This window comes from Schistocerca cancellata, chromosome 7, assembly GCF_023864275.1.
Source record: "Schistocerca cancellata isolate TAMUIC-IGC-003103 chromosome 7, iqSchCanc2.1, whole genome shotgun sequence".
Lineage (NCBI taxonomy): Eukaryota > Metazoa > Arthropoda > Insecta > Orthoptera > Acrididae > Schistocerca > Schistocerca cancellata.
The window spans coordinates 349570758-349595392 of record NC_064632.1 but is presented as its reverse complement, the minus strand read 5'-3'; the positions used below and the strand labels follow the sequence as shown (position 1 = coordinate 349595392).

Genomic DNA, 24635 nt, shown 5'->3' with positions numbered 1-24635 from the left:
TATCCTCTCAACCATATTTTTCTCGATTACATTGGACCATTACCCCGCACCAAGAGGGGAAATAGGTACATACTTGTAGCTGTTGAAACCTTTTCCCACTTTGCTTGGCTCCTAGCCAACCAAGGAATAACGGTGAAAACTATGTTGCAGCAGCTGTCCGGCATCATTTCCTGGTTTGGTCCTCCAAAGAGTTTGGTCAGTGACAATGCTCCTGCATTTTTATCTAAGAGCTTCAAGGGTTTCTGTTTTACTAACGATATTAAGCATATAACGAAGAGTCCCTATTACCCCAAGGAATCTTCACAGAGCACGTCAACTGCAATCTTAAGGCCGCTCTCTGTGTTTACCATTTCCGCACACCTACTCGATGGGACACTCCTTTGCATGGCTAAATCAGGCCTTTAATTCTGCCAGGCATGAGTCTATGGGCACTGCACCCAGTTGATTGATGTTTGCCTACATTCTCAACTCACCTCTCTCTAATTTCTGGGAGGTTAATGACCTTCTCCCACTGCAGGTCACCCTGGATAGCTTGCGCAAGAATTGGCAATGCGCCAAGAGCAACATCAATCTTGCCCACCAACGTGAAGCAGCTCGGTACAATAAGGGAAGGCACCCCTCTCAGGGCAGGATTGGGGATATGGTGTTTGTGAAGGATGTCACCAATCATTCGGATTTCGAATCAAGGGGAAACTCTGACCACGTTTCCAGGGGCCTTGCCAGATCATGAAGATTATGAGCCCCATCAATTTTGAGGTCAAGGACCTTGTATCTGGTCATAAATCTCAGGTCCATCTCAGTCAGCTTAATCTTGGGGACCGGGGAACCACACAGTCTACTCCATCATTGTCTTGGCTCCTCCCGTGTTCATCTTTGTGGGGTGGAGATTGAGCTGGTGCGTTGCTGGTTGCTGGGGCCAGTTCCCATCGATTGTCCTTTCATCACTGTGTCAATTTCTATGCTTATTTATTTTCTTCACTTTTTTGGTGGCACAGGATTTTAAATGGAGTGGTGTGCAGATATCCGCGGTGTGAGGTGGAGTGACGTGGGACTGTGTTTGTATGGAGCATGACGAGAGGCTGAGTTCGCATGATGAAGGAGCATGGCCAGCCGCTATTGCGAGTTTAACCATTACAATACAAATCTTCTGTCCATAGTGATGGGGATTTCCTCGAGGTTGGAAGGACAAATTCTGTCTAATTGATTACAAGTTACACGGGTCGAATGCATTGGAGTTCTCGAGTTGCTTCGGTGGGTGGTGATTATATTAATTAAAGATTCCAGTTAACTAAAAACCATTTGAATTGTTCCAGCTGGCCGGAGTGGCCGTGCGGTTCTAGGCGCTACAGTCTGAAACCAAGCGACTGCTACAGTCGCAGGTTCGAATCCTGCCTTGGGCATGGATGTGTGTGATGTTCTTAGGTTAGTTAGGTTTAATTAGTTCTAAGTTCTAGGTGACTGATGACCTCAGAAGTTAAGACGCATAGCGCTCAGAGCCATTTTTGAATTGTTTGAGTAACTTATCACTGAATTTGGTGTCATCACTATATACATTGATGGCAGTTAAGGAAGTGTAACGAAGCCCACCAAACAGACATGATGCATGGCTAAACAAGTAGCAAGAAGTGTAACTAAGTAGTGCATAAGTCTGTGTTTGACATTCCAAGCTGCGCTGAAATATTTTTCTCATTCTACCTGTTACGATATTATTTTAGTCTGGCCTTTAAATGTGCACCAAGATTATTCTTGCTGTTCTAACTTTTATGCCATTATTTTAGTGATGGTTTTAAGGAATTGGCTAATCCAATTTTACGAGCTGTGACTGCCCAAGTAAGTCACGGAGGTTAATTCTGATGGTTTCATTTCTGCAATATATCATTGAAAGATACTGATAACTAGTTGTGCAGTTAGGATCATGTATCTAATGCCTCAGAATATTGTTTGCCGCTGATGTCTTTTATTTTGCAGATAATTGGCCATGGTTGACATGAGCAAACTGGAATCTGACTACAGAGTGATATTTAAGACCCTGCCGCCCCCCCCTCCCCCTCCCACATCTTGGGTTATGTTGTAACTGTCCTGTGATTCCATCCTTTCAGTGGAGAGTTGCGTTTTCTGAAGCTCAATCGCAGTGCAAAGTTGAGTACCTTTTTATTTCATTTCTTGTCCCATGGATTTCTTGTATTGATTAAAATCTTTTGGTGTGCTCGTGTCCAAAACTAATTCTCATGTAGAGTGGAAGCGGCCTGTGTTAAGTTTTTCTTGGGAAGTTCCTCTCGTTATAGTCAGGTACTGAAATCATACGAACCTGGTATACGCAAGCAGTATTGTTCTAATTAATCTGAAGTTGGCCGAGTAACTTTTGAAAATTTGGGGCTTGTTGAGCTCAGAACGTTGATGTGAGTTGGTCATGTTAGTCGTATTTTATGATTTAGGATTTTATGAACAGTGTATTAGTTAATGAAAAGTTGGCCGAGTAAACCTTAAAATTTTGGTGCTTGTTGAACTCAGAATTTTAACTGGGAAAATTATGTTAGTCATATTTTACGAGTATGCTTTTATAAATATTGTGTTTGAATTTTGAAAAGGTGGCCAAGGAAGCCTTAAAACATTATTGTCTGCTGAATACTGGGTTGGTTATGTCAGCCATCTTAATAATGGTTTAATGAATAGTGTTTCGTTTAATGAAAAGTCGGCCAAAGAAGCCTTAAAACATTACTGTCTGTTGAATTCTGAACTTGGGTGAGATGAAAATATAGATAAAACTGTTTCCAAGTAAGTGATGAAGTAGGGGCGATTTATTTGAGAGTCATTTTGATTTAACTGTGGGTCCATGGACATGGTTTAAATTAATGTAAGTGGTTGAAGGAAAATGATATGTGGATGATATCGTAAAGGTTTTTGGTGTTCTGTAAGACAAGCTTTGTTGTAATTATCGTTACTGTGAATGTATTATGCACAATGTGTTTGTGATAAAGAAGTGTGTGGCAACTACAACTGATTTCAACTGTGATTGCGGTGTTTTCTTCAGGACAACACCCCAAAGACTATGAGAATGAACTTTTCACACTTGATTTTTAACTTTACCTTGATGTATCATTACCAAGACATTTATATTAATAAAAGTCAATGTAAGGAACTGTTCGTGGTCCATTTATGAACTAATGTTGCAAAAATGTCTAGCATTTTTGTATGCACAATACTTTAAAGGACTGTGTTGTTTCAGATGTCTGAAGTCCTTTGTGTATCCTATCCAAACCTGTAATCAACTTGCATATTTTATCACTTCTTCTTCCCTATTAGACTAATGTCGTGAACAAACCTGCACTGTGACATATCTCTTAAATCAAACAGAGATGTGACAGCTATAATTTGAATATAATCTGATACTGTATGTGTGCACATGTTTGACAAATGTAAAGAAGAAATAGAAAAATTAAATAAAAAATAAGAGTAAATGGATACATTACATGCAGAATGGCTCCTCCTGCCTAAAGGTATATCCCCAGTTGTCCGAGGCTGATGCCACACTCCAGTAGCTGTATCCAGGTACATTATACTGTTTGAATATAGTTCCTCCTGTGAATGGTAAGGACCATACACATCTCCTCGCCCACCAAATATATACATTCTATCATCTATTGCATTTGCCGAATGGAAATCTCTGTATGATGGAGGGTCACCCTGTTGAAAGATACAGCAGATCAAACAAAGTTTTGGAAAACACGGTTAACAATGAAGTGCATAGGGGTGAAAAGTATTGACTATGGTGGAGTAGTGAAAGAATAGCAACGATATGAAGTAAGACAGGAACGGCTATGCAGAAATACCTAAAGAAATTTTCAGTTCATACTGTTCTATGAAAAATGTGCCTATGAAATTGTTCAGGATAACTACCTCCACTGTCAACACTTAGATGAAAATAATGAAATGATTTGCATTTAATTGCTTACATGACAATGAATGAATGAATGAATGAATGAATGAATAACTACTAGAAGTATACTAACTTTCATGACCCATCACCAGTGTTAAATGGAGGACTATAAATTCAAGATCAAGTTTCATCATAATGTGTATGTATGGAAAAATATTTGCATAAAAGGATAAACTACAGTACTCTGAAAGGGAGCAAGAGTCTTTTATAAACAGACTTACTAAATTTGTGAAAAAGTGTCTAAACAGTAAAGCTATGGTACAAATCATGACACTGGCTTTAATAACAGAATAGAAGGAAAATTTATTCATCATCATAAGAAGGGAAATACAGTATTTCTATAAATAAATAAATAAATAAATAAATAAAAAAGTTCAAAAGATTCACATCACTGCACACTTCAACAGGTGAGCATAAATTTTGATTCTTAAGATGTTACAAATGAGTTCTATGACTGAAAGATAATTTTATAACATTTCAGTAATAATATGGCTGTCAGAAATATAAAGAAAAACTATAAGCCTCAAGTTCTTGAACTATTTCTTCTTTCCTAGAAAGCAACAGGGAAATTATGAAGAAAGAAGGTTCAAACCTCTGTCTTGCAAATATAAACAAGAAAACTGACTGGTGAATAAAAATGAAAAACTACAGCTGTTCACAAGAGGTTGAAGAGTGGACACCATATGTTATCCTTATTGCACTACACTTTCCTTATCCTTATTAAACAAGACAATTCTCCGCAGGAATTACCTGGCTGACGGCCCCTGCCAGCCATCAGGCATATACACCTACAAGCCACAGTGACCAAATTCCGGAAGTCCAAAATGATTTCCAGTCCCTCCTAAAATCCATAGCTCCATCCCAGAACCTCTTACTTGAGTCCATCTCCCTGTTCAACACTGCCACTCCTTGGACTCTTACCTTCTACATGCTTCCTAAGAAACACACACACACACACACACACACACACACACACACACACACACAAAACCAACGATCCAGGACCCCTATTGTGGCCCAATACTGCACTCCCATAGGAATAATCTCTGCCTTCATGGATCAAAACCATCAGTCTATTATCCATAACCTACCATCCTATGTAAAACACTAACCTTATCCTCTACTGACTCCCCAAGCTTCTGTCCCTTTAACACCCTGTGCCATGTTCATCACCTCTTTCAACACCAACATCCCTAATGCTCACAGCCCTGCCATCACTCAGCATTACTTTTTGCAATGCCCAACTGATTCCAGACTAATAACCTACTTTCTGGCCACTATGACCAACAATATAACAATATTCTTGACAACAATTACTTCACCTTTGAAGTTATCATACACAAATAAATTCATTGTATAGCCATGGGCACCTGCACGACATTATCCTATGCCAATATATTCATAGGCCATCTAGAGCAACTCTTCCTGGATACCATGACTCCCAAATCCCTCACCCAATTCAGGTTTGTTGAAGGTATCTTCTTAACCTGTACCGAAGATGAGGATACCATATTCTCATTGATCCAGAACCTCAACATCTCCCCCATTTGCTTCACCCAGTTCATCTCAGCCCAATAAGTGACCTTCCTTGGTGTCAACCTCCGCCTTGCAGATCAGTACCTTCATTCACAGTAAACCTACGTACCACCAGCAAAACCATTTTTATAGCTGCCACCCATTCCACATCAAGAAGTTATTTCCATTTAGCCTAGCCAATCTTGGTCACTGCTTCTGCCATTATGAACAGTCTCCCATCCCAAGTACACTGAAGGTCTTGCTGAGGTTATCACAGACTGAAATTATCCTCACCCACCTTGTCCTGAAACAGATCCCCCACATTTTGTCCACCCATGTTCCCAAACTCTTGCCCCATGGCTCACATCCCTGTAAGAGACCTACTTGAAATACTTGCCCTATACATCCTTCCACTATTACCTACTCCAGTCCTGTCACATATATTTCCTACCCCATGAAGGTGGGGCCATCTGTGAAAGCAGCTATGTTCTTACCAACTTACCTACAATCATTGTGCAATGTTCTGCATGGCCATGACAACTAATAAGCCATCTGTCTATGTGAATGGGCACTGAAAAACTGTGACCAAGAGACAGCTGGACTACCCAGTTACCACGCATGCTGCGCAACACGTTTGACTTCAACGGCAGTTTCACATCCCATGTCATCTGGATTCTTTTCACCTCTGCCAGATTTTCTGAATTTCCCCAAGGGAACTCTCCCTGTAACATATTCTTCCCTCCTGTAAACCCCCTGGCCACAACCTTCCCTAGTCTCTGTCCCCCACATGCCTGCTCCTTCTGTGCTTCCAGCTTTACACACACACACACACACACACACACACACACACACACACAAAATAATGTATCTACACCCCTACCCCTCAAAGTAAAGCTCTCCTCAAGCACATTTCAGCCGACTATTCTGTCTTCACCAAGCTCTGCAGACACTCATAGGACAGGTGGCATTACATCACCTTCCCACCCCTAATCTGCTTTCCTGCTCCTTCCCTCCCGAGACCTCTTCTTTACACCCACTACCCAAAACAGATCATTACTCCCTCCAGTTGGGCCAGCCATGTGTGTGTGAAGTTCGCTTTTATGAATGTGTGTGTTTCTTCATCTGATAAACGACTGTCTGGTAGCTTATTACCAATAGTCTACTTTAAATGTGCCTGTCTCCTTCTCAGTGCCTCCTCTATGTATTGAGTAGCAACCTACCCTAATTAATATCACTAGTTACTTAAAGAACCTGCTGCTTGATTCATATGAAGGATGGAGGGACAAGTTTGAATATCAAATCTTCCCACTGACTAGGCAGCATAAGAGATCTGAATAATGGCAACTATTGCAGAACAGGTACACCACAAGCATCAGATTCACCAAGTATTAATGTACCAGTAATAATTACGGTTGGGGAGGGAGGGGGGGGGGAGTTTGGCTAACTATTGCATGTATTTTTTTGTTTCATATATGATCTAAAAGTCTTGAGTATCCCAATATCCACAGTGAAGGAGAAAGTGAAGCACAAAAAAGGAAAAAATTAAGATTTGCACTAGTAATGAAAGTAGTTAATCTCCAAAATTTAATCCAGGGCATTGTCTTGGTTTTTTGTGACAGCAGTCATGCTAAAATGCTGGAAGATTAAGACAGCTGTTAGCATAGGAATCCTAAAAACTGACCACAGACAGAAACAGTATCCAATGATCAGGAAAGCATGACAGAGAAAGTAAACACAGTTTCCACAAAACTGGAGACAGAAGGGGAACACATAGTCCAGACAGAAACCAATGTATCTTAAGGCTCCACAGGGAAGGGACACGCTAAATGTAGACATTACCAAGATAAAAATGTCAAAGAAATCTTAGAACAAAGATTCAAATTTTGGAGATGAAAATGTTCCAACACAAGAGAAATTTTAATGAACTTTGGCATAGATGGTTTACTGGATCACACACAGATTGTCACAGATGAATGAAACTTTCTTCAGCAACTACCTATGGACATAAAAGTATTGAAGTGATACCGAGGAAGAAGTTTCTGAAGTTGTATGTGTGGAACAAAGCACTATATAAACACATGGCATTATATGAAAACAGGACATAACTCCTTGAAACTAGAAAGGAAACAGCTAAACTTATCAGGAATACACTGAAAAATAATCATAAAACAGACAGATCACGTCTTCAAAATGAATAATACTAGAAATTTCTACAAAACTTAAAAAAGAAGCTTGAGTAAATGTCCTCCAACAACCATTTGCTTCAAAAATAAAAATGGGAAAACACCACACAATAACCAAGAAAACTAATATTTCACCAACGTATTTTAAAAATTCACAACATTTTGAATATCCTAAATCGAGATTTAACTTCACAACAACAACAACAACAACAACAACACACTCAGTACCTAAACTTGCATCCCCTAATTGACTGGGAAATGAACAAAATCATCATACCCCTCAAAACAATAAAAAAACTGGGTGACAATTTCATAACTGCAGAACTCTAGAAATAGTTGAATAACAAATTTATGGAGAAGCTAACTGAAATTGTCCAAAACATCTGGTTAATAGAAGAAATTCCTTAAGATTGACAGACAGCCCTAATCCATCTGCTGCACAAAGCAGGTGATAAGTGTGAACTACTACCAGTTTCCTACAAAATCTGATGCAATAGCATTATTAACTAGGGCAGAACAACTCTACTGTCAAATCAGTGAAAGTAAAGGTGATTTTAGAAAAACAGATCATGTTCAGAGCAGACACTCAACTTAAAGTGAATAATAATGTATCCGAATAGGAGATCTAAAACTTCTGTAAGCACTTTTCTTGACTTCAGTATGGCCTATGACTCAGATAATAAGGAGTCATTGTTTGAAATTGTTAACAACCAGGGCTTAGATAGTAAAATCACAGCTCTAATTAAACCAACACTAATAACCACCTATTCTAAAGTGAAATTTAGAGGAGAAATTTCTAGAAGTTTTAAGATTAAAACTGGAGTCAGTCAGGAAGATACCTTCCTGCTGCTCTTTAACTGTGTGCTGGAAAAAGTCATAAGGGAATGGAGAATGCCCTTAGAAGAAACAAAATCAATGAGGGTGTTAGATTAGGTTAGAAAAGAGAAACTACAGACTGTCTAACATTTGCACATGACCTAGCTCTTATTTCAGACTCAATGGAAACAGCCACTAGACAGAATTTCAGAATGAAAAAGCTAAAAAAAGCAGGTTTACAAATCTCTTTTGAGAAAACCAAATTATGACAAGATAATCATAACAAATATGAAAGAACTGAGATAGCTACATAATAAGAAGTCAATATCCGTCAACACTGAACTCTGACACCACTCAATAGTAATTTGGCCAGAAACATTTTATGTCGCAGAATGTTTAACTCTGTACAAAAAGGTGATAATGGAAGCACCAGATTACAGAAATAAAAATCTGAGAAAAACTATGGGATCAGTTAAAGAGCAAACACAATAACAAAAAAGCCATAATAGTGAACTTTGAATATACACTGAAAAAATTACAGATATGATTAGGAAAAGAACAGCTTTCATGGCCACAGCCAAAGGATGAATCCCAACAGACTGACAAAAAAGATTTTTCACTTATTTCAATAATTATAAATAGATAACACAAGCTGCAAAGAAGTTGAAAGGACATGGAGGAACTCGAAATTTCTCAACAAGATATTATGGAAAGACTGCCACTCAGAGATAGTAAGAGTCCAAAGCTTTCCGTGAAAAACCCAAGATGATAACTGGATCCAACCAGACAAGAAAGAAAAGAGAAACAGAGAAATTATGAGGGTTATGGGTGATGAAAGAAAGGAACAGATGAAATAAATGTAGTCCTCAGTGGCTCATATTAAAAGAAGAAGGGAGAAAAAAGGAAGTACCAGACAGACAATTAAGGAAGAACAGCTACAGAAATGCTTACAAGAAGACAGGGCAGCTTGGTGCAAATTGTGCTATTTCTGACACTAAGATGCATGAAGGGAGGTTGTATGGGTGACAATGACCTGGAGACACCAAATGGTTTCAGGTAGATTGTTTAACTATATTACAGATTTCAAAACAAGTTTTAAAACTTCCAAATATTTCAGTGACAGATTTGGACTCTGGCCTTAATTTATTGGTAATGGACTTTACATTAAAACTGCAGGAAAGAAGGAAATCAAACACATGGGTCAAGTGCCAATTGAAAGTACAAGTGGTTGAGAGTTTAAAAGGGAGCATTAGGCAACAACTGAGTGAAAGAAGGTACAGAAAAACAACGGAAGACAAATGGGTAGCTATGAGTGACTAAATACTGAAGGCAACAGAGGCTCAGATAGACAAAATAACAAGGCCCACTAGAAATTCTAGCATGATACACAATTTACTGAATTTAATCCTTGAGCAGGCGTGCCTGTTTATAAAGTGGGCCAACCTCAAATAATTTTTATTTATTAATTTTTTCACCATTCCATTTTTATTTCACAATTGTAAGCCCATACCTATTCCTTCATTATTGCTTCAAGTAACACCGTGATAAATGTGTTGTCATACATCCAAGTAAGCAGCAGTGATATGAAGCAAACAGCAAGCTAGGTGAGAAAAAATTTACAATCCGTGCAAGGAAATTACACCGATTATGAGCTAGCAGTGCAATCCTACAATGAGGCAGTTACCTACAATGTAATTAGTAATTGAAATCACAGCTGGCTGGGATCTGATGCAGCTATGCTGTTAATGCTTTGAGTGGGTCATTAATGTGGGGTATAACCTGTCTGTGGTATCTGAGCATATAATAAAAGTTTATTTCATTACTGTTTAATTGAATTGTGCTTTAGCTCACATTATGAAGTTTACTTTATCATTGTCTGATTAAACTAAGGTCACACTGTGATTTTGATACATGTTTACCTCGGATACATAAAGACAGATATTCATTACATGTGTATGAAGTATGCCACGCAGCTGCACGTGTATGAAAAATGGCAAGCCTGCTCAAGGGTTCAGAGACAAAAAGAGAAAGTATAAAAATACAACAAATGATGCAGGCAGAAGGGAATACAGATACCTAAAAATTAAGTATGACAGAATGTGCAAAGGAGCAATCTAGGAAAATATCTAAAGTTGCCCAAGCAAGCCTGACTATGGGGAAGATAGCACCTATAGAAAAATACAACAAACCTTTGTAGAAAAGAGAAGAACTTGTATGAAAAGTAAGAGCTCAATGGCAAATCAGTTTTAAGCACAATGCAATGTAGGAATTGCATGAAGAACGGAAGGTTGAAAGGTGGAAGGAATTCATAAAAGGGCTTATGACAGAAAGGGAGAGGAAGTAGATGAAAATGATAAGGGGGACACAATACTGTGTGAAGAATTTGACAGCACAGTGAAAGACATACAATGAAAGAAGGCCCTTGGAGTAGATGATATTCCCTTAGAATCACTGAGATCCTTTGAAGAACCAGCCATGCTGAAACTATTTCACCCAGTATGCAGGAACTATCAGCCATGTGATACAGATGAATGTTGTCGCATTCCAGTTCCAAAGAATGCTGGTGCTGACAGATGTGACTATTACGAAATCATAATTTTAATAAGGCATGGTTACAAAATACTGACAATTATTTACAGAAGAATGGAGAAACTGGTAAAATTCACTCTCTGGGGAGTGCAACTAGCATTCCACAAAAATATGGGAACACACAAGGAAATAATGACCCTATGACTTCTCAAAGAAGATAAGATGGAGAGTGACAAACCTACATTTATAATATTTGTAGATTTAGATACTGTTTTCAAGGAATGAACTCTTTGAAATTCTGAAGGTAGCAGAGATAAAATAAAGGAAGCAAAAGGCTATCTCCAACTTGTAGAGAAATAATACTGTAGTTATAAATGTAGCAGGAGATGAAAGGGTAGCAGTAATTCAGAAAGGAGTGAGCCAGTGTTGCAGCCTACCTCCAACGTTATTCAGTCTGCACACTGACAAAGCTGCAAAGGAAACCAGGAAGATGTTTGTAAAGGAAATTAAAAGTTCTGGGAGCATAAATAAAAAGTTTGGGATTCAATTATGACACTGCAAATCTATCAGTGTCTGCAAAGTTCTTCGAAGAGCAGCTGAATGAAACTACAGTGTCTCGAAAGGAGGGTACAAGATGAATGTTAACAAAAATAATATAAGGGTAATGGTATGTAGCCAAAATACATCAGGTGATGATAAGGGAATTAGATTAGGAAATGAGGCACTAAATATAGTAAATATGTTTTGCTATTTGGGCAGCAAAATAATTGATGGTATCCAAAACAGAGAGGATATGAAATGTAGACTGGTTATCACTATGGGGGAAAAAAAAGGGCGGAGGGGGGGGGGGAAATCTGTTAATACTGAATACAAACTGAAGCATTATCAGAAAGCCTTTTCCGAAAGTATTTGTCTTAAGTGTATGTCCTTAAAAGGAAGTGAAATGTGGACAATGAGCAGTGTAGATGAGAAGAGAAGCTTTTGAAATGAAACTTCCTTGCAGGTTTTAACAGCATGCTGGACCGAGACTCGAACTCACAAGCTTTGCCTTTCACAGAGCTGAGGCACCACAGTGCAAATCATGACCTGTCCTCATTTCCTACCTTCCAAACTTCACAGAAGTTCTGGAAAACTAAAAAAACTTGCAGCACTAGCTTTCCTGGTAGAACGGATATTGTGGAGACACAGGTTAGCCGTAGCCTAGGGGATACTTCCACAATGAAATTCTTTTCAACGCACACTGCATTGCAGAATCAAAAATTTTGTTCTAGAAAAACCCCCAGGATGTTGCAGATTAATGGCTTAGCCACAGCCTGAGGAATGTTTCCAGAATTCACTGCATCCTCCACTACAGAGTGACAAATTTCATTCTGGAAACACCCCACAGGCTGTGGCTAACCCATGTCTCTCCAATACCTTTTTTTCCAGGACTGCTAGTCCTGCAAGTTTTGCAGAACTTCTATTAAATCTGGAAGGTAGGAAATGAGGTACTGGCAGAAGTAAAGCTGTGGGGAGGGGTCATGAATCATGACTGGGTAGCTCAGCTGATACAGCTCCTGCCAGTGATACACAAAGTTCTGAATTAGAGTATTGATTTGACACACAGTTTTAACCTGCCATAAACTTTCGTATAAGCGCTCACACTGTTGCAGAGCCAAATTTCATTCTAGCTTTTGTACGGTCATGCTACAAAACAATGCTGCTGATGAAATGGATATATCGAATGTGTGTGCCCAGCAGATTGAAACTGGGAAGTGCTGAGAAAAGAAATAATGATTCCTAGAGTGTGTGCTAATTCATACTAAGATACCTAAGGGTAGTTCACTCACTGCTGGAAAGAGCAGTAGATGACAAGATTAGAATATTTAAAAAATATTATGCTGAGTGTACTAGAAGTGCACAGATGGAAAGACGAACATGGTAGGAAGATAGAATTAAACAAGTCAAAGGACATATGATGAAACAAATTAAGAACATTACTATCTATACACATAGAAGTATGAAAGTACCTGAGTTATTATGTATCTCCACACCATTGTGCGCAGGTCTAAAGCATAGACATCTTGTGAAAATCTGTCCATCTGTTCCTCAAAGCCTCCAAAGACAAACATTTGATTATTAATTACACAAGCTGAATGGCCATCTCTTGCAGCAGGAATCATCCCACTCACTTTGGGACTGCTCCAAGTTAAATTATCTGAAAATAGCAGGGAATGAACTGATAACTTTCTATGGGATGTGATCATGCAATTGATAATTTAGAATAAAACAGATTTTTGGAGCAGAACACTGAGAATACTGTTACTAAAATGCCTACATAATTTAGTAACACTGTCTTTTTTATTAACACACACATTTTTTTTCTTTTTTTTACAAATCCTTCACAGGAAGTAAGGAGAAAAGAGAGCCAAATTAACATAACCTTCACCAGACAAAGCAGTAGAAATTAAAACCTTATTTTCAATTATTAAAATAAACTATTCTTCTATGATAAATATCGATGTGACCATGAAAATTTAAACCAACAATTGAAGAGGATCTTTAGTTCAGAAGTTGAATGCAAGCCTATAAATCCAAAAGTTTGAGGTTGATCTAGTCAGTCCTAGGATTTTTTTTTTCTGTCAGTACTTCTTTCACATCTAAAACCAATTTGTTAATGTGACGCCAGGTTACACAACAGTTCAGAGTACACTTTAAACTGCAGGTCCTTTATAAAAAAAAAAAATTAAAAAAAACTAGCTTGGTAAATGATTTCAAAGTAAGGCAATAGTATACCACCTCCACCTGGACCAAGCCTAGTAAAGTACTGAGGTATTCAAACCAACTTTTGGCTTAAAAACAGCTTTCCCTAATTAGGAAATTAATGACAGCAGGTATTCACAACAACTGAGGAAAAGTCGTTAGCCTATCAATTTCACTATATTAAACTTACTTAGCTAGACCAACACAAACAATTTACAGTAAAATGAAAAACTTTTACTTTTTTTACCACTTGATGACTAGTTTTGGGCCGAGACCCATTTTCAAATCATTGTACAGATTACCTGTATGCGCTGTAACTGATCACTGCACATTTCCGTCATGGTTTTCACATCTTCGGAAATACCATTTTTGACTATGTTTAGATTAATTGAAAATTTGATGCTGACCTACAGCTATTCCAGCATGCTGGATATTTAATAGTGACAGTTAATTTTAATGAAGTGCATTATAGGTGCTTCACTTGTTAATATATCCCTTGATTCATTGCATATCCCTGACCATTTTTGTCCTAATCAGTGGTTCACAACCCTTCTGAGACTATTACCCTGACTGCAATGACATATTAGCTAGTAACGTATGCCCCACCTCAGATCAATGTTAGTGCCTGACTACACTTTGGAATGAAAAATCTTCTTTGAACACTTTTATTTATAAAATGACAGAAGATATATATTTAGTTTTTGCAGGTGCTTTATTAAACCATGAATTAATGAGTCAGTGAGACAAGTGGTGTTGCTTACTTCTAACAATCTTTGTTATAGAATAATGAAGCAGTTCCCCAGACCCTTCTCCCAAAAGAATGCTAACCACTCACATTGAAGACGTTAAGGGCAGACACTTGTTACAAAACATACATTTCTGCACCACTCCTCTCTCTAGCAAAACCTGCTTCAACCATGCCCTGTATCCCCATTTAGAATCATCCAAGTTAAAATGTATGCACTGTACCTAGCTTGTAAACAACAACAACAACAGATAAGTTTCAAAAGCTGTGACCTACACCACATTGTATCATGTATTAATGTTAGCATTTTTTACCAATGTTATAATAGCTAACTTACATAATCAGTGTTACAGTCCTATGAAATAATGATAACAGTAATGACCTTTTACAAATAATTAGTAGCATGACTGAAACCCTTTTGTTTTTCCCCTCCCCAGCTCCTCCCTCCACCCCCCCAAAAAAAAAAAAATCCCTTCTGTGGGTAATTATCCCCAGGTTGGGAACCACTGGTCTAGATCCATTAAATTCAGCTGTAGTCAGCCTTGTTGTCCTCTATCTGTTCAATGATTCCATTGTAATTGTATCAAATAACTTTAATATTTTACTCATTTTAATCAAGAAAGGCATAGCTAATACTGTTCATAACATTTAACCAGTTGGGTGGATGAAGCTAAATGACATGTTACAACTGTGTACTAGGCTCGACTCAAACTTCTACCCTTGCTTTCCACAGATAAATACGATGTGTGAGCTACTGAGGAATGCTTCATTACCCACATAATAGTTTTAAGTATCTTCTGCCTACTTTCCCTGAGTAATTGGTTAGGTGTAGCAATTTGTGGATATTACACAGCATTAAGTGTGGAAAGTACTCAAGAGTACTGTATTTTACAGGGAGAGAAAAAAAGATTCAGAAGTTTTTATCAAAACTACAGGGTCAACTGATTTAGCTGTTCATTTATAATGACTTTTTTTAATATTATTATTGTTGTTATAAGTCGACTAAAGAATGAATACACAAACGTATCTGCAGTAGCAAATTTCACCTGAGCAGTAGCTTGCATTTAGTTCCCTTTGATCAGACAATACTAGGGACAGTTATGCACTGTTTAAAGAAACACTATTTCACCAAAATAAATTTATGGAATGGAAAAATCTAACTGTTAGGTTGAATAATAACAGACTGCAGAGTTCATCAATATAATGGTCAGAATCTACCAACTTTAATTGACTACATTTTTCACACTGTAAAACAAAATAAGATTTACTGTCAACATAAAATAAGAGCTGTACTTACATAACGTCGATTAAGAAACAATACCGCGGAACTGAAAAATTGCCGATTTTTCAGTCAGATGATGTCGTTGACCTTACGTGCGTCTGCTCTTAACGCCATAATGCTGCATTTTTAATTATTTACCCACGAAAAAATTATCTAAAACAATACTGTGTATGTGACACAGCAAATAAATAGATGGCAATACCACGGAACAGTAGAGAATTAAATACCGCGTATCTATGGATACTGTAAACAATACCGCGTAAATACAAAAGCGCGCGCAGCCACAGCACATTGTTACTGCCTTATTACGTATTTAACAGTGCTCAAAAGTGCTCAAAAGTAGTTCCATGCTTGTAGCTTCATTCGTGATAATGGACAGCAAATATAGATGACTATCTTTTTACTGAAGAAGAAATTGTTTCTCAGCTGAAATCAGCTTATGAAAGTGGAGAATCATTCCTGAGAGTGACTGACAGTGGTAAGAAAATTGTTTTATTATTCACCTTTGAATGTTAGTAGCACCGCAAGTGTCTTATAGTGATATAAATCAGAACACCCCCACTTCACTCGTTCTGTGCTTTATTCATTTCTGCCAAAGATTTCTAGACTGTCTACCTTCTTGTAGGATCTTCCATAAATGCAGAACAAACAACAGGCAAGAGAAGTCATAACGCTGAAGTTACATTTACTGAGGAAAAATTAATTTCGTCGCAGGAAAATTTTCTTGGGATTATTGTCAATAATATTACTCATGCTGTCGTTCTCATAAATACATGAATTTGAGCTTCATCTTTGTCTGCTTAAATTAATTTAAAAAGATTTTTCCATCTAGAAACTTCAGTGGCTGTATCCAACAATGCACAAAATGAAACCACAGTCACAGTTTCCACTAAAGACGACAGTACTTCACATTCACTGCTATGCGATGGTGCTCATTCTTTGCCAAACACTCTGGATAAATTATCAGAAGATCATGGGAGCAATAATGATGCTGCCAGAGAAGGCCAAGAATTTTATGGTGACGTAAACAGTGACTGGAAAAGGAAGTCTAAACCACATCCTGAAGATTGGAAGAAAAAAGCCAATAAAATTCTAAGAATGCGTGGACAGGTGTACATTGGATACAACAGAAGTCGAATTGGTAAAATCACTCATGATACTCCAAGAGAGGTACGAAAATTAGGTCCAACATGTACTTCAAAGATGTGCCAGAAATCCGTTGAAAGGAAGTGTTATCAGTTTTCTGCTGATGATAGGCAGGCAGTATTTAACCCATTTTTGGAAACAAGGTCATGGGATCAGAGGAAGGTTTCCATTATCAATCTTGTGGACATAATTCCAACCAAACATCCAGGAAAGAACACTGGCAAATCCAGGAGAAAATGGACGCTCATTTATCATTTCAAAAATGAGCTGGGGAAACAAAGTATGCAAAAAGATGTTTCTCAATACTCTTGGGATTAAAGAACGGAGTGTCCGATATTGGCTGGGTAATTTCACACGAGTCCTGATACAGAATCTTGTCATGACCTCGAATCAAACAGACGAAGAAGAAAGATGAGAGAACCTTCATGAAAGAATTCCTGAACTCTCTTCCGAAACTTCCATTGCATTACTGCAGGAAATACTCCTCAAAGTTCTACCTTGAGCCTATTCTACAATCCAAACAACAGCTGTATGGACTCTATGTGGAAAAATGTCATGCAGAGAAGGTTTCACCATTAAGTCGGGCTACATTTAACTTGATTTTAGAAGATGGTAATATTAGCTTATTTTCCTCCACGAAAGACCAGTGCGACTTATGTTGTAGTTACAGGCTTGGTAACTTGAGTGAAGACGTGTGGAAGCAATACACAGAACGGAAAGAGCAGGCAAGGATGCAAAAAGATGCTGACAAGAAAGAAGCCCAGCACAAGCTCTGCTCAGTGTACACCATAGACTTACAGGCCACGAAAGTAGCTCCATTTTCAAGTGCAAGTGCAGTTTATTATAAACAAAGTCGGCTGTTCATAACTTTACAATGTATAATTTAGAAAGTCATGATGCAGTATGTTACTGGTTCGATGAAACACAAGGTGATTTAGTAGCATCATGTTTTGCCTCATGCATCGTGGACACCCTATCCAGAACGATTAAGGAAAATCCCGTTCTAGTCATTCTGTATTCTGACGGCCGCACATATTTGAACAGAAATGTGTTTTTATCAAATGCTCTTTTAAGATTAGCAATTGATACTGGAGTATTGATTACACAAAAGTTTTTGAAGAAAGGCCATACTCAAATGGAACGTGGCTCAGTTCAAAGTTCCATTGAGTGCAAGCTTAAAGGATGTGAAGTTACACTTCCTAGCCAATACGCTATGATATCTAAAGAAGCAAGAAAAAAAGCCAGAGCCATACAAAGTCCATTACCTAGATTATTCCTTTTTCATCAACTACATAGAGAAAAGTTTGTGGCTGTACGACTCAATTAGGCCTGGAAGAGCTGTTAAAAAGGGCCTACAGTTACCAATCTGAGGGTGCTACAGTACTGTCCAAATGGTATTATTTACTACAAGTGCTCTTTCGACAAGGTGTGGCAAGAATTACCGAGGCATCCGAGTAAAATTCTTGGAGATACAAGGAAAGACTGAAATCAAGAAATCTAAATGGGATCATTTACAACAACTTAAATCTGTTCTTCCTAAAGATTGTCATAGTTATTATGACAACATTTCTTATGAATTAAAATTATCGTGGAGGTAAGTATGTGATGAGCATCAGTGCAGCATAATTCTCTGTTGCTGCTCTGAATGATGGTTAGGATTTTTCTTGAAGAAATGTGCAGACATTATTGGAACTACGGGAAAAGTATATTTATTTAAAATATTTCTATGAAATCGTTCAATAAAAAATGATTAATGCTCCAAAGCGTGTTCTTACTAGCTTTCTCAGCACCAAATACCAACAAAATGTATCAAGTCATGCCGGGAGACTGACAAACAAATACCGCGTAAGTAACAGATCATGGCATAAATACAGAGACAATTCCTTGTCTGTACTGTAATTAAGCTTTCTAAAAGTTTATTTTTCTTTGTTTCACATTTGTATTTGATCCAATATTTCCTTATAGTGCTACGATGCAATTTTAGTGCCACTGTGAAATGTATTAGGCATTTTAGACAGTTTTTTGTCCCTCATATAAAATTCTTATTTTGCTACTTTGCTGTATTGTTTCTTCACAGACGATAAGCAAATTGACAACCGCCAACAAGTCATAAAATTCTTTGAGTGATATGACAAATTCAACAAAATACACTAATATTCGTAAAAACTGCAATAGCAAGAAAAATGCAAAGGCTTAAATCAACTTTATACCTCATAACTTTTTACCATAAATTATGAGTAGCATTCTGAAACTAATGCCTGCTATTCTTTTTACATTTACTTTGAGAGTCAGAACCAGATTATGTTGAAGTACTAAGTTTTGGATCTTCTTGGTGATGTCTTGTTGGTTCCATTTTCTTGTGACATACAGCAGCAACAGAGGAGTGTTCCAAAACTGTGTCTGACACTGAGATGCATATGAAACAGAAGCATCACCAATTTCTCACTGTTGGACAAATGGTGCACAAAGAAAGAGCCAAAATCTATCACACTTGACAAGGATGTACTGGGATGATACAGTATACGTCAGCATTGTTAGCTGCTACAGGCAGAAGACGAGTTTTGTTGGTGCTGACCATTTTAGTGAGTTTGATCAAGACAAACTCGCAACGCAATGTTCTTGTTTGCCACGCTAAGTGAAAAACCTGTACAATACGCACATTTATTTATATATAAAAGCAGACTTTGAAATTTTCCCTTGTGTGAGACCATGTGTACAAGATTGCTTGCCAATTTAAAGCTCTAGATTCACATTGTTTCTGCATAATCTTTCATTGATTGTATCAATACCCATTTGTATTGCGATATACTGTAAAATTTCCAACTTAAACGAAATTGTGCTCTTTTAAAAGTTTTGAGAACAGTAGGCCTATCCTCATTCAAAACAATTGTTCTCCAATATCACTGTACAATTCCATGAGAAACAGGTTATTTTGAGAATTTTTGGACGCTTCAAAACGGTATTTTCATAAATTACCGGTACAAGTGTTTTGGATACATAATCTATTTTGTAGCAAATCAGCGTTTACAGTTCAGCCAAAGAATACATTACCCCTGAATTTCATTGTATATCAATACAAATAAAAGTACATTTCTGAGAATTTCCTGAAGCTACCATTGTGCTTTGTTTAATCTACATGCAATTTGTAGCCAACTGGCATTTGTGATCTAGCTACTGTAGCAGATTTTCTAACAAACATATTATGTTACATCTAGTTTTCCCTTAAAAAGGAGTAACCCAATATATATTATCTGCATTTACCTTAAATTAACCCTGTTTTTCAGTTTGCTAACAACTATAATTAATCTCAAAATGTTTTTGGAAACTACCAATTTTTACCACACATTTTTGTGTTGCCTTTATAGGTATCTCGTTTTGTGCATTTATTTCATTTCTTACAGGGATTAGCAACTTTTAGCTCAACAGATCAAATGATAATCAATGAGCTTAATTTAAGGTTCTTTGTTCACTGCTTTGTAATACACTGCACTAGCCAACACAGAGCCCCACTGTGAATGCTGTTCTCGAACATGGAATGAATTGGTTGACATTCGTACGCAGCTTGAAATTGCCCTGACTACTGTCAAACAATTGGCGGCTACTGCAAATTGGTGTGCTGGAAGGGCTCGTGAGAATTGTGTACCTATGATACCTGTACCAGAGGTACCTGAAGTATAATCCTCTCCTGTAGATTCTGTCTCCTCTGCAGAAAGTACAAGATCTGTCATTACCTACCTAATTGATTGACTGCAAGTGGCATGTCAATGGTAGAGCTAGGCACTGTGTACAGTGTGGATCGGGACCAGAGAGGACTAAGGCTGTTGTACCAATCCCCCTAACCAACAAGTCTGAGGTGCTGTCTTTCACTGAAAATGGAACGGAGCCAGTGGGACTCACTTCACCTGTTTTAGGAAAACCCGTTTTGTCTGGTGTCAGACGGTGGCAAAAGCAAAAGAATAGGGTCTATTAATTGTTGGCAGTTCATACATATGGTGGATGATGGTAGCCCTTAGGGAAATGGCAGTAAGGGGCAAGAGAGGACATCAGGTGCACTCAGTGTGTATGCCTCAGGGCCTCATTCATCATGTTGAAGGGGCAATTCCAGCAGCCACTCAAGAAACAGAGTGCAACCAACTGCAGACAATGGCATATGTTGGAACAAATGATGAATGTCATCTGGGCTTTGAGATCATTCTTGGGTCATTCCAGGGACTGGCAGAGAAGATTGAGAAGACCAGCCTTGCGCATGGAGTTTAAACAAAGCTCGCAGTTTGTAGCACTGTCCCCAGAACTGGTTGTGGTCCTTTGGTTCTGAGTCGAGTGGATTGACTGAATCAGATACTTTGAAGGTTCTGTGACAAGCTAGGCTGTGACTGTCTGGATTTGTGCCACAGGGTTGAGAACTGTAGGGTTGCCCTAAATAGACAGTTCAGGTGTGAACTACACATCAAAGGCTGCTACTCAGGTAGCTGAGTGTGTGTGGGATGCACACAAGGTTTTTTTTGATTAGGCGACTCTCAATCCAATCCAGGTAATGACAGCTGTAAGAAACCCAGAAGTATCAGTGTAAGAGGGGAAAAAAAGCCTCAAACGGGTGAAAGTATTAAAATCCTAATGGTAAACTGACAAAGCATTCACAACCAAATGTCAGAGTTTGAAGTGCTTGTGAAAAGCAGTGAAACTCACATAATACTAGGTAAAGAAAGCTGGTTAAAACTTGAAATCGGTAGTAGTGAGATTTTTGGGTAAAATTTATGTGTATCAAAAGCATAGGCAAGTGGGAAACGGAAATTACAGTAGACAATGAACTCAAATCCATTGAGATAGGAACTGAAGCTGCATGTGCGACTGTTTGGGCAAGACTCAGTATCATAGGTGGGCATAAAATGATAATTGGATTCTTCTATCGCCCACCATACTCATCGCCTGATGTAACCAAAAACTTCGGAGAAAACATCAATTCACTTGTACCTATATACCCCAGTCATATTGTAATCATTGACGAAGACTTTAACCATCCTACAGTGAACTGGGAAAATTAAGAGTTATGTTAGTGGAGGGTGTGATACAATGACATCTACATCTACATAGTTACTCTGCAATTCACACTTAAGCATCTGGCAGAGTGTTCATCGGGCCATTTTCATACTACTTCTCTACCATCCCTCTCTCAAACGGCGTGTGGGAAAAAGTAACACCTAAATCTTTCCGTTCGAGCTCCGATTTCTCTTATTTTATTATGATGATCATTTCTCCCTATGTATGTGGGTGTCAACAAAATATTTTCGCAATCTGAAGAGAAAGTTGGCAATTGAAATTTCGTAAATAGATCGAACCTCAAAGAAAAGTACCTTTGTTTCAGTGACTGCCACCCCAACTCGCGTATCATATCAGTGACACTCTCACCCCTATTGCACGATAACACGAAACAAGCTGCCCTTCTTTACACTCCCTCGATGTCCTCCGTCAATCCTACCTGGCAAGGATCCCACAACGTGCAGCAGTATTCCAGCAGAGGATGGACAAGGGTAATGTAGGCTGTCTCTTTAGTGGGTTTGTCGCATCTTCTAAGTGTTCTGCCAACAAAGCCTTCCCCACAATATTATCTACGTGGTCTTTCCAATTTAAGTTGCTCATGATTGTAATTTCTAGGTATTTAGTCGAATTGACAGCCATTAGACTTGTGAAATTCATCGTACACCCAAAATTTATCGGATTTCTTTTAGTACCTATGTGGATGACCTCACACTTTTCTTTGTTTAGTGCGAATTGCCACTTTTTGCACCATACAGAAATTCTCTCTAGATCATTTTGTGATTGGAATTGATCATTTGATGATTTTACTAGACGGTAAATTACGGTGTCATCTGTAAACAATTTAAGGGGGCTGCTCAGGTTATCACCTAGATCATTTATGTAAATCAGGAACAGCAGAGGAATGCCAGATATCACTTCTGCTCTACTCAATGATTTACTGTCTATCAATACGAACTGTGACCTCTGAGTGGAAATCACGAGTCCTGTCACACAACTGAGACAATACTCCATATGCATGCAATTTGATTAATAGTCACTTGTGAGGAACAGTATCAAAAGCCTTCTGGAAATATAGGAATATGGAATCAATCTCAGAGCCCTTGTTGACAGCACTCACTACTTCATGGGAATAAAGAGCTAGCTGTGTTGCACAAGAATGATATTTTCTGAATCCGTGTTGGTTATGTATCAATAAGTCATTTTCTTCAAGGTGATTCATAATGTTCGAGTACAGTATATGCTCCAAAATCCTACTGCAAATTGAGGCCAGTGATATGGGTCTGTAATTCAATGGGTTACTCCTATTTCCCCTTCTTGAATATTGGTGTGACCTGTGCGCTACTTTCCAGTCTTTAGGAACAGACCTTTTGTCAAGTGAGCAGTTGTATATGATTGCTAAGAAGGGTGATATTGTGTCTGCATACTCTGAAAGGAACCTGACTGGTATACCATCTGGACCGGAAGACTTGCCTTGATTTGAGTTGTTTCACAACACCTAAGATATCTACTTTTATGTCACTTATGCGAACAGCTGTTCTGGTTTCGAATTCTGGAATATTTACTTCGTCTTCTTTCGTGAAGTAATTACGGAAAACTGTATTTAGTAACTCCACTTTAGTGGCACCATCATCGGTAACATTTCTATCACTATCGCGCAGTGAAGGTATTGAATGTTTTTTGCCACTGGTGTACTTTACATACAACTGGAATCTCTTTGGGTTTTCTACCATATTTTGAGGCAATATTTCATTGTGGAAACTATTAAAAGCATCTCGCATTGATGTCCGCAATAAATTTTGAGCTTCCGTGAAACTTAGCCAGTCTTGGGGATTTTGCATTCTTCTGAATTTGGCATGCTTTTTTTTGTTGCTCCTCCAACAGTGTGCTGACGTGTTTTGTGTACCATGGTGGATCAGTCCCATCTCTTATTAACTTATGCGGTATGAATCTATCTATTGCTCTCGATACTGTATCTTTGAATTTGAGCCATATCTGGTCTACACTTACATAATTAGCTTGGAAGGAATGGAGACTCTCTCTCAGGAAGGCATCAAGCAAATTTTTATCTGTTTCTTTTTTTTTAAGGAGATATATTTTGCATTTATTTATGGTGGTTTTAGTTGATATGGTTTTGAGCCTCACTGCAATGACCTTGTGTTCACTAATCCCTGTATCTGTCATGATGCTCTCTACACCATCAGGATTATTTGTGGCTAAGAGGTCAAGGATGTTTTTGTAACCGTTTACGATTTGTATGGGTTCATGGACTAATTGTTCAAAGTAATTCTCAGAGAAAGCATTTAGTACAATTTTGGAAGATGTTTTCTGTCTACCACCAGCTTTGAACATGTATTTTCGCCAACAAATTGAGGGTACATTGAAGTCTCCACCAATTATAACTGTACGAGTGGGGTACTTATTTGTAATGAGATTCAAGTTTTCTTTGAACCGTTCAGCTACTATATCATCTGAGTTGGGGGTTGGTGGAAAGAGCCAATTATTATTTTGGTACAGCTGTTGAGTATAACCTCTATCCATAGTAATTCACAGGAACTTTACAAAACGCCTTCTTAGAAAACTACCTATAACAGATAGACAGCACCCTACTCATGATGGAAATATATTGGATCTAAGGCAACACATGGACCTGACCTATTTGATCACATCAAAACTGGTATCAGTGACCATGATGCAGTTGTGAAA

General features: G+C 38.1%; 1 protein-coding gene across 4 annotated transcripts in view; it reads right to left on the bottom strand.

The window, feature by feature from the left end:
* The window catches only part of LOC126091883 (kelch domain-containing protein 3), a 124173-nt gene that overhangs the window by 58912 nt on the left and 40626 nt on the right, over positions 1-24635 (bottom strand). For all 4 annotated transcript variants that reach the window (XM_049907166.1, XM_049907168.1, XM_049907167.1 and 1 more), the window contains exons 4-5: positions 12990-13177; positions 3471-3684 (exon numbers count right to left, since the gene is read on the bottom strand). In XM_049907166.1, coding sequence (XP_049763123.1) covers positions 3471-3684; positions 12990-13177 — 402 coding nt within the window. The remainder of the gene's footprint in view (positions 1-3470; positions 3685-12989; positions 13178-24635) is intronic.